A 15,118-nucleotide genomic window follows, 5' to 3' on the forward strand; every position below is an offset into this window, starting at 1 on the left:
TGTGTGTGTGTGTGTGTGTGTGTGTGTGTGTGTGTGTGTGTGTGTGTACACGCGCACGCTCGTGTCTCCTTTCCTGCTGATGTGGACGAGAATGCTCAGCTACCTCTCAGGAGCATATGTGCATGTGCTGCTGTGCTTCCCACAGTGACAACAATGAAAAGTGACCTGGAGGCCAGCTCCAAATTAAAGGTTTTCCTTTCTAAGAGTTGCTGTGGTCATGGTATCTTTTCACAGCAAATAGGCTATTATTCCTAGTGGCAGTATTCTTGGTCAATGTTCTATTGTTGTGAAGAGATACCATGTTCTTGTTGGCAGACTGTGGATTTTGGATTAGGAAAGCTTTAAGTGGGGCTTAGTGGGCTATACTAATAGAAATATGGAAGACAGTGTGCTGACAGCAATGTAAATTATGACACCTTGGCTCAAGGGGTTTCAGAGGAAAAGAATATTAGTAAGTGGCCTAGAGATTGTTCTTGTAATATTTTGGCAAAGAACATGGCTACTTTTTGCCCTTGTCCAAAAACTCTGCTTGTGGCTAATTTAAGGAATTTTACACTAATGGCACTAGCGGAGGAGATTTCAGAATAGCCTAGTACTGACTATGTTGCACAGTTATCAGTAGACAGTCTCATGCATATCTATAATGAAAAGCAAGAAAACATATAAAATGTACAGTACAAGGAGTAAAGGAGAACCAGGAAGTATAATAGAGTTAAGTTTTGTGCTCATGGAGATAAACAAACTAAAGAAACTCCAGATACAAAATGGAATAAAGGAAGTGGTAACCTCGGGCAAGACCAAATTAGCTAAGCTCCCAACTTGTGAAAAGAAATTAAAGAAAAGCTTAATCTTGGGCATGGTACACACCTTTAAGCCCAGCAGCAGGGAGGCAGAGAAAGACAGACTTCTCATTCAGAAGCCAGCCTGGTCCACAGAGCAAGATCCAGGGCAGCCAAGCTTAGGGAGCGATAAAACATCAAAAACAGAAAGCTGGAAAAGACATTAACTGAACCAGGGTACCATGCTCCAGCCTAGAAAGCAGGAGAGGTTGGCAGTTCTGGCTTGAGAGTCAAGGATAGAAGAAAGGAATTATAAATTCTCCTCTCTCCATGGTTTAGAAAAGCTGCTGAGGCTAGGCGTGTGTGTCAGGCATATGCTTGCTTGTGGGCTTGTGGGCTATTATTACTGGAAGCTATGAAGGTGAAGCCTGGATTGCCTTGGTGACCCCAAGATGTTAGAGATGCCACAGCCATAAGACACCTGCCAAGGAAAGCTGCAGACCGGGTGTGGAACAAGCACCAGAGTGAGTGTGCTACAGACAACTAAGCTGAAAGGAGTTAGAAATCTGAAGAGCATCAGACATGATGCCATGCATGAAGACAGAAAACTTACAGTTTGCCCTGCTGGACTTTAGATCTTGCTTTGATCCACTATTTCTCCATGGTCCTTCATTTCCTCCCTTTGAAATAATAACGTATATTCTGTGCTATTGTATGCTGGAAGTATGTGATATGCTTTTTGACTTTGCTTTCATAGGTTATTATAGTTAAGAGACTGCCTTGAGTCTCAGAGGAGACTTTGAACTTTTGACTTTTAAACAGTGTTGGACTGTTAGAGACTGTGGGGACTTCTAAAGTTGAATTGGATGCACTTCTGCATTATGTTATGGCTTCAAGCCTATGAGTACCAGGAAGCTGAAAATGGTGGTCTGAGTAAGAATGGGTCCCATAGGCTTAGAAGGTTTGAATGCATGGTCACCAGGGAGTGGGACTACTAGGAGAGGTGGCCTTATGGAGGTGTGGCCTTGTTGGAGAAACTATGTCACTGACAGTGGGCTTTGAGTTTCTAAACTGTTCAAACCAGCCCAGTGTCTCTCTCTTCCTGCTGATCCAGATATAGAACTCTTAGCTACCTCTCCAGCATCATGTCTATCTGAGTGTCACCATGCTTCCCACCACAACTATAATGGACTAAACCTCTGAAACATGAGCCAGCCACAATTAAATGTTTTCCTTTATAAGAGTTGCCATGGTCATGATGTCTCTTCACAGCAATAGAATATTGACTAAGACAGCAAACATAGCTAGGCAAAAACAGAAATGCTTACTTCTTGTCTTTTCTTAAGATCGTCTTTGGCTGCTCCAAAACGTTTGGTTAATCTGGCTATCTTGGCCTAAAAAACAAACAAGGAAAAGTCAAGTGGTTTAACATCCTTTAAAGTATGCTATACGTAAGAGAATTCCAAAGATAACAAGTTCTTCAGAACGAAGTAGGATAAGCTGATCGTAACATACTTACTTGAAAAACATAAAAAAAAAAAAAAAAAAAATCATAGGAAACCCACTTCATTCCCTGAAATAATTGCCAGGTATAAACACTAATAGATCAGTTTGCCCTTAAGTACAACTGGATTTTCCACCAGAATATTTTGGAATGTAAGGCTTTATTTGCAGCTATTTTTAAAAATTGTTGTAATCACACTGAACTTTCTTACTAACAACATGCCTATGTGGACATACGTTATTGTCGTGGAGATTTTGTACTGTACCCACTCATTTGTACGTGCGCTTTTCTCCTAGAGCAGCGGCTCTCAACCTTCCTAAAGCCCCTTTAATACAGCTCCTCATATTGCAGTGACCCCAACCATAAAATTATTTCATTGCTACTTTATAACTCTAATTTTGCTACTATTATTAATCATAAATTTGTGATATGAAGGATAACTGATATGACTGACAGGTTGAAAACCACCGTACTAAAGGCTGATTATATAATTTTTTTTTTCCTATTAGATAAGATGAATGTTTCCCAGTGCCTTGCTATATAGTCAGTCATACAAGGTTGTAAGTGATAGCTTCGTTCTTTCAGAATACTTCTTCAGGGTCATTTACAGAAGTGGAATTCTCAGTTTCTATTCTAAATGAAGTTGTCTAAATGTTTTTCAGAAAAGCTTTTACTGACTCTCTACAGCAGGGCAGATGAGAGCTTATAAACTACCCTTTGAAAGATGTGAGGAGCTTAGATGGCAAAAGAAAGAAGAAAGGGAGGGAGGATGAATGAAGGAACCCTTTCATGCCTAACCTGTTTAGAATTCACAGAGGAAACAATTCCATGACACTGGTCCTTCTACAGCAAGTCAACTGCCAACTGACGAGCATTGGGAAAACCCCGGAGTATTCCTAACCCCTCTCTCTAACAAGGAGGAGATATTAACCGCTCTCTGCTTCCTTTTGCTTTATTTTGTATTCATTTTTTGTGTTTCTCACTCATTGCAGTTTCTTGTTTATTTCACGGCATGCTTTTCAATCTTTCATGATTTTGCTTTATTATTTTTTCTATTTCTAATTAACTGTGGCTTAATTTTTAAATCCTGAGTTTATCACATTTCCTGGGCCTTTTTTTTTTTTTTTTTTTTTTTTTTTATAAATCCAGTGAGGTTTATTGGATGGAGGGGGGAAGAGGGAGAGAAAAGAGGAGGGAGAGAGAAGCAGAGACAGAGAGAGACATGGTGGGGAGAGGAAGCAAGAGAGCAAGAGGAGGGGGAGTGGCTGACAGGTCACTAGGCAGCTGGCCTGGCCTTTGCTCCTTAACCCTAAGTAGAAGGACTTAGGGTCTCTAATTGTTTTACTACATTTAAGGACATGGTATAGGATGCTCGGCACTTGCCAAGACCGACAGCCAGTGCTTGATCCCCAGACCCGTGTAACAGAAAGCGAGCCTTCTTGCAAACTGTCCCCTTGACTCCACATGTGCACACTGCCTATTACACCCACACACCCACACACACACACACACACACACACACACATGCACAGACACACACACACACAATTTAAACATGTAAAGAAATTTAAACAACTAGATTTTTTTAAAAATAGGAAGTGTTACTGTGATAGGCATTCTCTCCTCTGAGTGGTAGAAAAGACTGAAATCTAAAGAGAAAGCAACCAGCTAAGACAGTCCCATATAAAACCATAAGTATCAATCAACAGATACATACATTAAAATGTAGAAAGAGAAAAATGAGAGTTCTCCAGAAGTTAATGATATCTTAATAACTGAATCCAAAGCTAATAAAATGACTGAAATGCCAAAGAACTAAAAAATCTAATTTTAAGAAAAACAACAGAGCAATCATCTCAGTGGGGAAAAAAAATTCAAGTTAAGTGAAGCAAAACAAATTTGGTATTTAGATAACAAATTCAAATTTAACAGAGATTCTAGAGAATAACATAATTAATAGAAATATTAGAAATAAAAATCATTAAAATATATTTAAAAAAAACTCAATAGGATGCATTACTCAAAGCCTTTATCAATCAGAAAAAAATACCAGAAATTGAAAACTTATATTTTTACTGAATTCTTACATGCATACATCAATAAAGAAAAATACTAAGAATAATGAACCAGAATCATAGCTTTCAGAAACTCTGATCAAGAGACCAAACTTAATCCCTGAGGCGGAAGAGGCTATGAGGCAAACTAAAAGCATAGAATATCTATTCACAATCATATTACAGCAGAAAATTTCCCTAATTTAGAAAAAGAATATGTACCTTCATGTATAGGAGTTATTTAGAACCCCAAACAGCCATAACAGAGAGAAAATTCCTCATGTTACATTGTAGCTAAAATAAATTATAAAGAGTACGCAACAAAGAATGATGATAGTTATAAAAGTGAAGGGCTATCTTATGAAGGAAAATTCATTAGAATTACAGCATAAAAGCTAAAACCCAAGAAGTTACAAAGTGATATTTCAGGTAAATCACTACCAAACAGATTATTATATTCAAAAAAGTTAATCTCTAAATTATAATGGATAGAGAAAAAGACATTCTAACATGAACAAACTAAATGAAATCATGAACACTTGAATCAAAATTAGAGAAAATTAGAGAATCCTACATACACAAAGAAGAAAGTCACAACACAAAAGCTTAGAAAAAATGAATTCCATGAGAATATACAAATAAACAAAATTAGGACATATTAAAACAAGTTTGACATAGTAAACCAGAAAACTTCTAAGATGAATAAGGAAGAATGAGTGTTAAAATCAACTGAGGAGCGAAAACTATGAAAGATGACAAAATTACAGGCATGAGCATCTAATTCTCAGTAATAAAAAGTAAATCATCTTTACTCTCCAGTTCAAAGATGCAGTACAGATATGCTGATCAGATTAAAAATAGAGAAAAAAAAATAATCCAACTGATTACTGTCTGCAAGAAACACAGTATACTGACAAAGATAATTAATATGAAAAGATAGAAAATTATATTTCAAGCAAATGAAAACTGAAAGCAAGCTGGAATAGCTATGTATATATCTTATAAAGTAGAATTTAAGCCAAAGTGAGAATAAAGAAGTTCATTATAATACTAATAAAAGGACCAATCATTATTATATACCCATTTTCATATGTGTCTTCTGCCTAAGGAGGACAATAAAAGGTAATGGATTCACTGGAACTGGAATTGCAGACAGTTGTGACTATGTGAGTGCTGAGAACTGACCTGGGTCCTCTGCCAAGAGCAGCCAAAGCTTTTAGCCACTGAGTCTTCTCTCTACACCATGAACTAACATCATCAGAGCATAATATCCAGAGAAAGTAGAGTGATACAAGAATAATCCCCGAACCTCCACACCCCCAAAAAACTTCTCTCAACTACCAATTTAGGTAATTTCACAGTCTCTGCCATGGGTTAAATTATGCCAAAGCTCCTATCAAAAGCCTACAACCCTAGTATCTAAGGGTAATGCAAAGATAATTAAGTAATATGAAGTCATGTAAGATTGGGTGGTTCCCTTTCTAATCTAATTAAGGTACCGGATACCTTAAAATACAGAAAAATTTGGATACAACAAACACAGAGAAAATGCTTTGTAAAGGTAAAGCCAAGAATGGAAATGATGCCTCCACAAAGCTGTCAGCAACCATCAGAAGAGAAGACCTGGCATATAGTCCTTCTCAAAATACTAAACCTCAAGGAAAACTAATCTGCTGACACCTTCATCTTGGGTTTCTGTTCTCCGTGAAGTAACACATTTCATTTGGTACAGTACCCAGCTACGTGTGTACGGTTCTATATTTACAGCAGCCCCAGCAAAAAACTATTAACAGATACGTTTTACTTCTTATATAGAATGTAAATGTATTTTGTAGTCAACTTCAAATACATAAAAATAATAATATAGCATAAGAAAATAAATGCTAAAATGAAACATGGGCATAAAGTTAACATGAATACAGACCTGTAGCTCAGTAAGAACTGCTTTATGCCTTTTGTTGCATTCTATCTTTTCCACTCGTGTTTTCAGTTCTGCCAAAGTCTTATCAAACACAGCATACTGTAGTGCACCCAATTTCTCTTCTAGCAACCACTGTATGACCTAAAAAAAAAAAGTTATTTTGTTACAAAAAGTTAACTCAGCAAAAAAAAAAAAAACCAGCAAATATTAAGAATAACAATATAAAGTTATTTAATGAGTAAACATGGTCAAATAATAATTTAAAGAATAAATTCCAACATTCAATGCTACGTACTACAATTCTCTGCTACCTCAAGATGGAAGGAGATGCAAAAGATAGCATTTCCAGAGAGTAAAATTCTGAAAATAATTTGAAGCTGTGGTATTTTCTTATCATTTTCCTATGCTGAAACCATTTAAACAAATAAAAAAGAACAGCTTCAAAGTTTTTCTAATCTACTAAACGTTGGCAATTTCGTAAGAAAAATGTCACTGCAGCACCAAAATTGATAAAGTATTTCTAAGTATTTATGTAAAGTTCCACTATTACTCCAGTTGGACCACAATGAGCAGGACCCCGGCATATCTGTATTCCACGCTTCCAAAATCTGTCCTAGAGAAGGAAATCCTCACTCCACAGGTGCCATTCTTAAGCCTTTCACAGTGCCAACAGTATGGTATCACTGTTACCTCGATACGCACAAGGAGGAGAAACTAGGCAATACCAGCACTTCTTATTGCCTCATTTTTTTAAATTTTCTTTTTCTTTGAGACAGGGTGTCTCTGTGTACCCATGGCTGCCCTGCAACTTGCTCTGTAGACCGGGCTGACCTTGACCTCACAAAGATCTGCCTGCCTCTGCCTCCTGAGTGCTGGGATTAAAGGCATGCCCCACAACAGCCCAGCCTAATTTTCTTTCTAAAGAAAGAATAACTATTTGTTCTAGTTGTACTTATAGCTCAGTGGAAGAATTTTCAGGGTACTTAAGACCCTGAAAGAAAGAGAGCCAGGCTTAGTGACTCACACCTGTTACCACAGCACATGAGGGTAGACGCAGGAAGACAACTGCAAGATTTAAGGTCAACCTGGTATACAGCCTGAGCTATAGCCTAAGCTACTATGAACTACTGTCTACTGGGGAAGTGGGGGGAGGGGGGGACTGGGAGATAGACACAGAGAGAAAGATAAAGAGAGAGTGACAGAGAAAGGCCTGAGTTTCATGTCTTTCTACAAAAGGTGTTTTGAACACATGTTGATGTGCATATGTGTGGTGTACAAGCATGTGCAAATATGTGCGTTCATGAATTGTGCCCATGGACTCGAGAGGACAACACGGAGTGTCTTCCATCATCACTCAGTTTTGAACCAGGATCTCACATTGCTTGAGCCTGCTACACTGGCTGGCCACGGAGACCCCAGGAGTTGCCTACCTTAGCTTTCCAGTGTACTAGCTGGAATTACAGGTGTGTACCACCGTGCCTGTCTGAATGTGGCAGATGATGGCTCAGGTCCCCGTGCTTACATAGTATTTACTCTCTAAGACATGTGCCCTTTCTCACACTTTGAAAAATACATATATAAAACACTAAGTACTTTCAACATATATTATATGCTAGCATAACATATAAAAAGAAGTTTCAGAAAATCTTTACTCTGAACTTTTCCTAGTTCTTCTAAAGCCTTTTCTCTTTCATACTTTATATTAACATAAAAAGTTTTAGAATATACCAAGTTAATATTAAAGATTAGTCTTCTATAAAGATTTAAATATTAATAGTTTCTTCTACATTGTAAAATAAAGAAATATCATCATACTTTCCTTCTATTTTAATGACTACTACAATATTTTAAAATGAAAATACTGTGGCCAAAAACAGTCAGAGGAATAAAAAATTATCACAGACTTCATAGCTTGTCATTGTCTTCAAATTCTGACTATATATATCAAGGTAAATGAGCATAATAGGCTCATGCTAAAACTCTCCAAGCATATACGAATGAAATGTAATAGGAACACCTTCTGAAGCTTCTGGTTAATGTCTCCTTTGGCTGTGATCTTTACTTGAAACTCGGCCTCATATTCTTCATCCATATATCGCCGGCGTTTGGACTGCACATTGTCCATGTCTTCTGATTTAGAACGTTTTCGTCTGGAAACTTCATCTGAGAAAAACAACAAAGCAACTGCTCAGTGGCTGTTTCCGTGACAGGCCTCCACACTACAGGCTCAGCAGATGCAGTTCTGTCAGTCAGTCCTCTTATCTACGACTGTTCTTGAGATCACAAGGCTCAGCAGGCATACAATGTCCAGCTTTAAAGCTGAAATGAATTTCAGCCTGTCAAACAGAATGCCCTAACTGCTTAGCAATGCACACTGAAAACACAAGAGCACTCTTTCCTTAAAACTGTCACACTGAAATAAGACAACTCCAGCTTTCTCATGCAGATGATAGGAACCTTCCCATATTCTTCCCTCTGCCGAATGCCACAGCACACGAATACTTTAACAACAGGCAAGAGCCACCCCTATGTCACATGTTTCTATTAGCAATGTGTATTCTGAATTATTTAATTCTGCTTCTGTGAAAACAGGTGCATGGCACTCATACTGACTGAGCCATTCCCTAATCATTTAACCCTTAGAGCTGTGATACTCTTAACATATCCTAATAGAGTGCAGATAACATTCATATCGTAAAAATAATGTCACAAAAGTACATTTGGCAAAGAATACACACTCAGAAATTTTACTTAAAACCTTTTCAAATGTTAACATTTATGAAATCATTTAGAAATTTTTAACTGGTTTTTCAGCATTTCAAAAAGTAAAGCACTAATATTCCACACCTGTTGTGGCTATACCAATGCCTCTCCATAAACGAAACTTATTTCCTTTGATCTGTAAAATAATGTTCAAGATGAGGGGTAGAGAGGAACTCAAACACTCTCCAGTTTTATTATAACAGTAAATAAAGACATTTGCATCTATCTAGACCTTTACATAATATAGTTCTACTTTACAACTTTTAATACAGACACAATAAACCAAAATAAAACCTTGGCTTCAAGCTTTTTCTAAGACGCTCGAATCAGTTCTAGCATTTCTTCCCTATGAATGTGCCACAGACAGAAATATACTATAATTCATTTACAACAGCAAGGAAAATCCTCCTGCCCTAAAGCTTAAAAACAGCTCAAGACACTTGGTGCCTTAAACTATAAGCTGATATCCTCTTTGTGGAACAAATAACACAAACAAATACAATAAGCACACTGAAAGATACAATACATTAAAAGATCCCTGAGCTGCTCATCAGCACCATCAGTGAAATGTGGCTTAAATTTTAAATGCTGTGGCCACCTCTGGAGAGAAACAGCAGCCAAGGCACAAGGCCACACTAAGAGGCGCTGGCACATACGTACTTCTCAGGGGTGGCTGCTCCTCTGGCACTCGCTCTTCTTCCTCAGCTGTGCCGTCCTTCTCAGTCCTTTCTACTTCTGTTACTTCTATGGAAATTAGGAACACCTCATTATTTCTCATTTTTGGTCACCATTTAGCTACCAAAATTTTTACAAAATTATACACAAAATAGGAAATTTGAAATATGAGAGCACAGACTCACAAATCAAAGATCACTCACTCTCACATCCAAACTGGGTTTATTCCTTATAAGCTGAAGATGAAAGTAAGATTTTAAACCAACAATTTTACTTATTGATTTTCTATCACCAGTAACAATTATTATAAAGAATTCATATTTTTCTTTCAGTTATTAAAACCAAACCAGCACCAGCAAGGTGGCTCAGAGGATATAGGACAATTGCCAGCAAGCCTGATAACCAATCTGCGGGTGCTACATGGCAGGAGAGAACTGACTCACATTAATTATTCTCTGATCTCTACACACACTATTGTAATGACCACAGTACAATAAATAAGTACAATAAAACTAAAGCAGTAGTTAAGACAATTATCAAAACAATAATGATAAAATTAACATATTGGTAAATTCTAAACAACTGAAATAGCTGCTACGCTTAATTACCATTTTTCAGACCTGCCTACTAGATTCATGGTGCTAAAGCCAGAACATGCATGGAGTTTTAGAATAGATTACAAGGACTAGAATGTATGCTAGAGTTTTATGTTGTGTCATAGATCTGATAAGGAAAACTGTTAATAGATTCCTACTAAGAAGTAGGGCCCATATTTCTTTAACTTTTGCTCAAACTTTTACTCTAGGGGTTGAGTAAACTGCCTTTTGGGAAGCGGGGTACGGGTGGGGAGGGAGGGTTGTGTTTGTAGGTGCACATGTATGGGGGCACCTGCAGAGCCGGAAGAGGGTGCTGGATTTCCAGAGCTGGAGCTACAGGTGGCTGTGAGCTACCATATAGGTGCTGGGACCCAACTTTGGTCCTCTACAAGAGCAGCAGATTAATATTCAGTGTTGAGCCATCTTTCTCTTTCAACACAAAATAATAATCAAAAGCCCACATACAGAAACAGTTTGTGTATCATTTCAGGCAATATCAGGGATTTTAAAAACTCATCCAAAGTATTAGTTTATTAGGCCATCAGTACTTATAGACTTCATCCTTATGCGTGGGCAAGCTTGTTTTGATGGCACTTTTCTCTTCAAGTACAGCCTTCTCATTAAGTTGCTAAGTTTTCATAGATCTATCTTCAATGAGCAGTAAAATTAGTAAAGGTAACCAGATCTTATAGTTCTGGTAACCCCAAAACATTAGAGAAAAAAATTAAATGAAGTATTTAATATCTTCCTGACAGATAGTAAATTTAGTAAGTTACTTTTGTTTGTTTTGTTTTTCGAGACAGGGTTTCTCTGTTTAGCCTTGGCTATCCTGAACCCACTTTGTATATCAGCCTTGCTTCGAACTCACAGAGATTCTCCTGCCTCTGTTGCCCTGAGTGCTAGAATTAAGTTACTTTTTCTTTTTTTTTATGGCCAAAAGAGAACCCAGTCGGTCACAAAACTACTTATTGCGGTTCTGTGCAGAAATAACAATAACTATATGTAATATATAAACAGGCTTGCCTCTGTCCCAATTAAACTGTACAAACTCAGATGGGCCATATCCTGCCAGGCTTTTGCTTTGGATGGAATCCACAAGGATATTTAAAGTAAAACAAAGTCCTATAGGTTACTTCAAAACAATATATCCATTAGAAAAAATAGAGGAAATAGCTGGTAACTTATAGATAAGTAAGTACAAAAAGCCAATAAAACACAGAGATTGTTAATGTTACAATACGTCAGGAGAATGTGGCTTGCAGAAAATGTAAATTCTCCATACATTTTCAAAGCTTTACACCAACACAATGATATAAACGCTATCTTCCACATTGGTGATTCTCAGCTTGTGGGTTGTAGCCCCTTTGGGAACTAAGCAGCCTTTACGCAAGGGTCGGCTATATATACATCTGCATGTTAAATAACTTCCATTCAAATTAATGACACTAGCAAAGTTACAGTTATGAAGTAGCAACAAAATAATTTTATAATTGGGGTCAGCACAACATGAGGAACTGTATTATGTGGTAGCAACATTAAAAAAGTTGGAAAGCACTGTTCCCTGTGACATTTGGGAATAGCCAGGATGGGTTCTAGCAATACAGAAATCTAAATTCAAGTATGCTGAAGACTTAACAGGTGAAGAAACAAGGTCCCAGCTTTGTAAATACGGCTGGAGGTGATGAAAGAGATAGAATAGCAGCTAAAGAATGTAAATGATGAAACACATGTTGACATAAGACAATCATACCTCCTGTAATGTCTAACTCTCCCAGAAATTAACCATTTTAAAAGTATCAGTTATTTAGCAATATGCAACAGCTAGTCTCCAGATGTACTAGGACACGGTCATTCTTCTCTATTTTTGTAAAAGTAGTATTTGTTTCTACTTGTTTTGTTAATGGTTTGAGACAGGGTCTCGAGTAGCCTACACTAGCCTCAAACTACTTATGAAGCCAAAGATGACCTTGAACTCTTTGGTTTGGTTTTCCCTCTTTTCCCCTTGTGCCACCATACCTAGCTGCATTTCTATAAGGAGCACTAATATCAACATTATTGAGTACATTCTATTAAACAGTTCATTAAAGAAAATAAAAATCCTTAACCAGCCAACCTGGAGAGCTCATTTTATTCTGTGATATAGCTTCAGACTCATCTTTTCCACATGAAATATCCTCTTCATCAGAAAGAACTAAAAAGGCTTCTTTTGGCAAATTCTCACTACTTTCTTGTTTTGATGGAGAACCAAAAGAACCCTCCATTTTATCTTCCAAATCTTGACTTGTTTCAACTGGAAGGAGAGAATTTTTTGAGAAGCAAGTGAGTTCATCTTCAGTGGGTGCAAGTTTTTCCAAAATAGGAATGATCTCATCTGTTTCCATAGAATCCATGTTGTCTAAGACAGTCTCCTTCTTGTCATCTTCTCTGGCACTTTCACCAACAGCTTCTAACAGTTCTGCAGGACTCTCGTGGTCATCCTTATCACTTTGGTCAACTTCCATACTGCTGGAGATCGCCTCTTCTCCAAGAGCAGGCTCAGCAACAGGATCTTCCTCTACCTTCTTCACATTTTCTGGAGGTAGATCAGAACAAATAATTGCACTATGTGTTTCTAGAGTTTCTTCCTTCTCACCAACATTGTTCATTTTATTTTCTTCATCAAATGAGGCTCTACTTTGAATTTGATCTACATTTTCATTATTTTCATTTTTTTCTACGAAATCATCATTGTTATTGCTATTTTGCTCTGTCTTGTCAGTGTCAAGATCTGGTTCACAAACTGGCACTGAACTTGGTTTAAAAGTATCAGTGGCTGATTCCACGGCCAGCTCACCAGGAGTCAGTTCACTAGAGGCCAGTCGGACACAGGCAGAACCACCAAATGGTTCATCACTACAAGGCCTATCATCAGAGGGCGAAACACCAGAGGTGGTGCAGCCATCAGCAGCTATGTCCCTAGAGGCCAGGTCACAAGATGCCCATGCAGCTGCTTCGCCTGCAGCTATTTCTCCTGCAGCTGCTTCATCTGCAGCTGTTTCACTGATAGATGCTTCATCTGTAGCTGTATCACCTGAAGCTGGGTCTTTAGACACCGATTCACCAGAGGTGGAATCATCAGAAACAAGGTCATCAGAGGCAGGCTCTTCAAAAGCAACATCTCTAGAGGTGGGATCACTACAGGTGAGGTCATCAGATGAGGGATCACTCCCAGAGGAGGGATCTCCAGAGGAGGAATCTCTGGAGGGGGGCATCTCACAGGCAGAGTCACCAGCAGCCGGTACTCCAGTAGCCAGATCACCAGAGGCTGGGGTACCAGAGGCTGGGGTATCAAAGGATGGGGCACCAGAAGCTGGGGTACTAGAAGCTGGTTCAGTGGTTAGTTTAGAAGCAAGCTCAGAAGTTACACTAGGAGACAAAGATTCACTATTTGAATCCTCTTCTTGCTTGTTTTTTAGACTAACATTGGGGATACAAGGTGTTTCTTTCCATTCTGTTTTACTTTCTTCAGACTCAAAACAAAGCCCTTCAATGCCATTCACTTCTTCTCTATCTTGAATATAATCTGTATTTTCCAAAGGTGAAGTGGGATCCAAATCTCCATTTTCGTGGTTCCCGTTTAAAAGCTTAGCATCAGTTTTCAACAGCTCCTCTTTGACTTTGTACACAGCTTCAAGCTGCTGGCGATCACTTGCTCTCATCGTCTTTCGAGCTTTGAAGACTTTTTTCTGAGGTTCTTCTATACTATCCATCTTGAATCTTTAAATAAAAAGAAAGAAAAGGATTTTAATAACTGCAACAGAAGTCATTTAATTACAGGTTTACTGAAAATTAAAAAGCAAACAATTTAGATCCTGTAAGTTTAAAACAATGACAAACAGAAGACTTAATCCTTACTGTGCCTTACTTTTCACATTTACTAAAGTTACATAATATGAAAGTGAGAGACAGAGCATTGCATACCAGAACATCAGTTGCTAGAAAAATGAAGAGGGAAAGGAGCTAGACTTTATTCTCAATACAGGAGTTAAAATCAAGAAAAGCAGCACTCAGGGAGGCAGAGGCAGACAGATCTCTGGGAGTTCAAGGCCAGCCTGACATACAAAGCAAGTCCAAGACAGCCAAGGAGACATAGAGAACCCTGTCTCGAAAAACAGAAAACAAACAAACAAACAAAAAAATCCAGAAGCTTCAGAAGCATAAAAAACACATGAAAAAAATACATGCTGGGAACCAAACTTGAGTCATCTTTGAGAACAGCAAGTGCACTTAACTAGAGAGCCATTTCTCCAGCTTGGTTTGTGGGTTTGGAGAAAGCAAGAAATGACTGGCAAAGTGTGCAGAATTCTTCTATGAAATCATAAATATGTTCTAACATTCACTGTAGTGACAGCTACACAACTCTGTGAATCTACTGAAACACCATTAGCCACTGTACACTTTTATGGGTGAATTGTATGTAATTATACCTTAGAAGTATAAAAGCACATACACTGTACATATACTGTAAAAAAAGTACATACGCATGTTCTCCTTTTTGGTCAGCTTTGCTAAGTCTTATTAAATCTACCTATTTACCAAAGAATGAACTTTTGTCATTGTTAATGTTTCTATTTTGTATCTGCTTTGCAGTTTTGCTGGTTTCTCCTCTAATATCATCTCTGACTTTTTGGATGGGTTTAATTTGCATCTGGTAAGTTACTCTTTTGTAACTTCATTTGCTGTGATGAAAACTCTGACAAAATCAGCTGAAGGAGAGAGGGTTTGTTCTGAAACCCAGTTCAAGAGTACACGTCAGTACAGTGGAGAGGTCAAGGCACCAGAAAGCT

The 15,118-nt window shown here is 38.0% G+C and overlaps 1 protein-coding gene across 6 annotated transcripts in view; it reads right to left on the bottom strand.

The window, feature by feature from the left end:
* The window catches only part of Atf7ip (activating transcription factor 7 interacting protein), an 89,639-nt gene that overhangs the window by 31,720 nt on the left and 42,801 nt on the right, over positions 1 to 15,118 (bottom strand). For all 6 annotated transcript variants that reach the window (XM_055610634.1, XM_055610665.1, XM_055610658.1 and 3 more), the window contains 5 exons: positions 12,406 to 14,048; positions 9,682 to 9,765; positions 8,276 to 8,421; positions 6,262 to 6,399; positions 2,108 to 2,173 (listed from right to left, as the gene is read on the bottom strand). In XM_055610634.1, coding sequence (XP_055466609.1) covers positions 2,108 to 2,173; positions 6,262 to 6,399; positions 8,276 to 8,421; positions 9,682 to 9,765; positions 12,406 to 14,048 — 2,077 coding nt within the window. The remainder of the gene's footprint in view (positions 1 to 2,107; positions 2,174 to 6,261; positions 6,400 to 8,275; positions 8,422 to 9,681; positions 9,766 to 12,405; positions 14,049 to 15,118) is intronic.

Source organism: Psammomys obesus, unplaced genomic scaffold (assembly GCF_907164565.1).
Source record: "Psammomys obesus unplaced genomic scaffold, mPsaObe1.curated_primary_1811, whole genome shotgun sequence".
Lineage (NCBI taxonomy): Eukaryota > Metazoa > Chordata > Mammalia > Rodentia > Muridae > Psammomys > Psammomys obesus.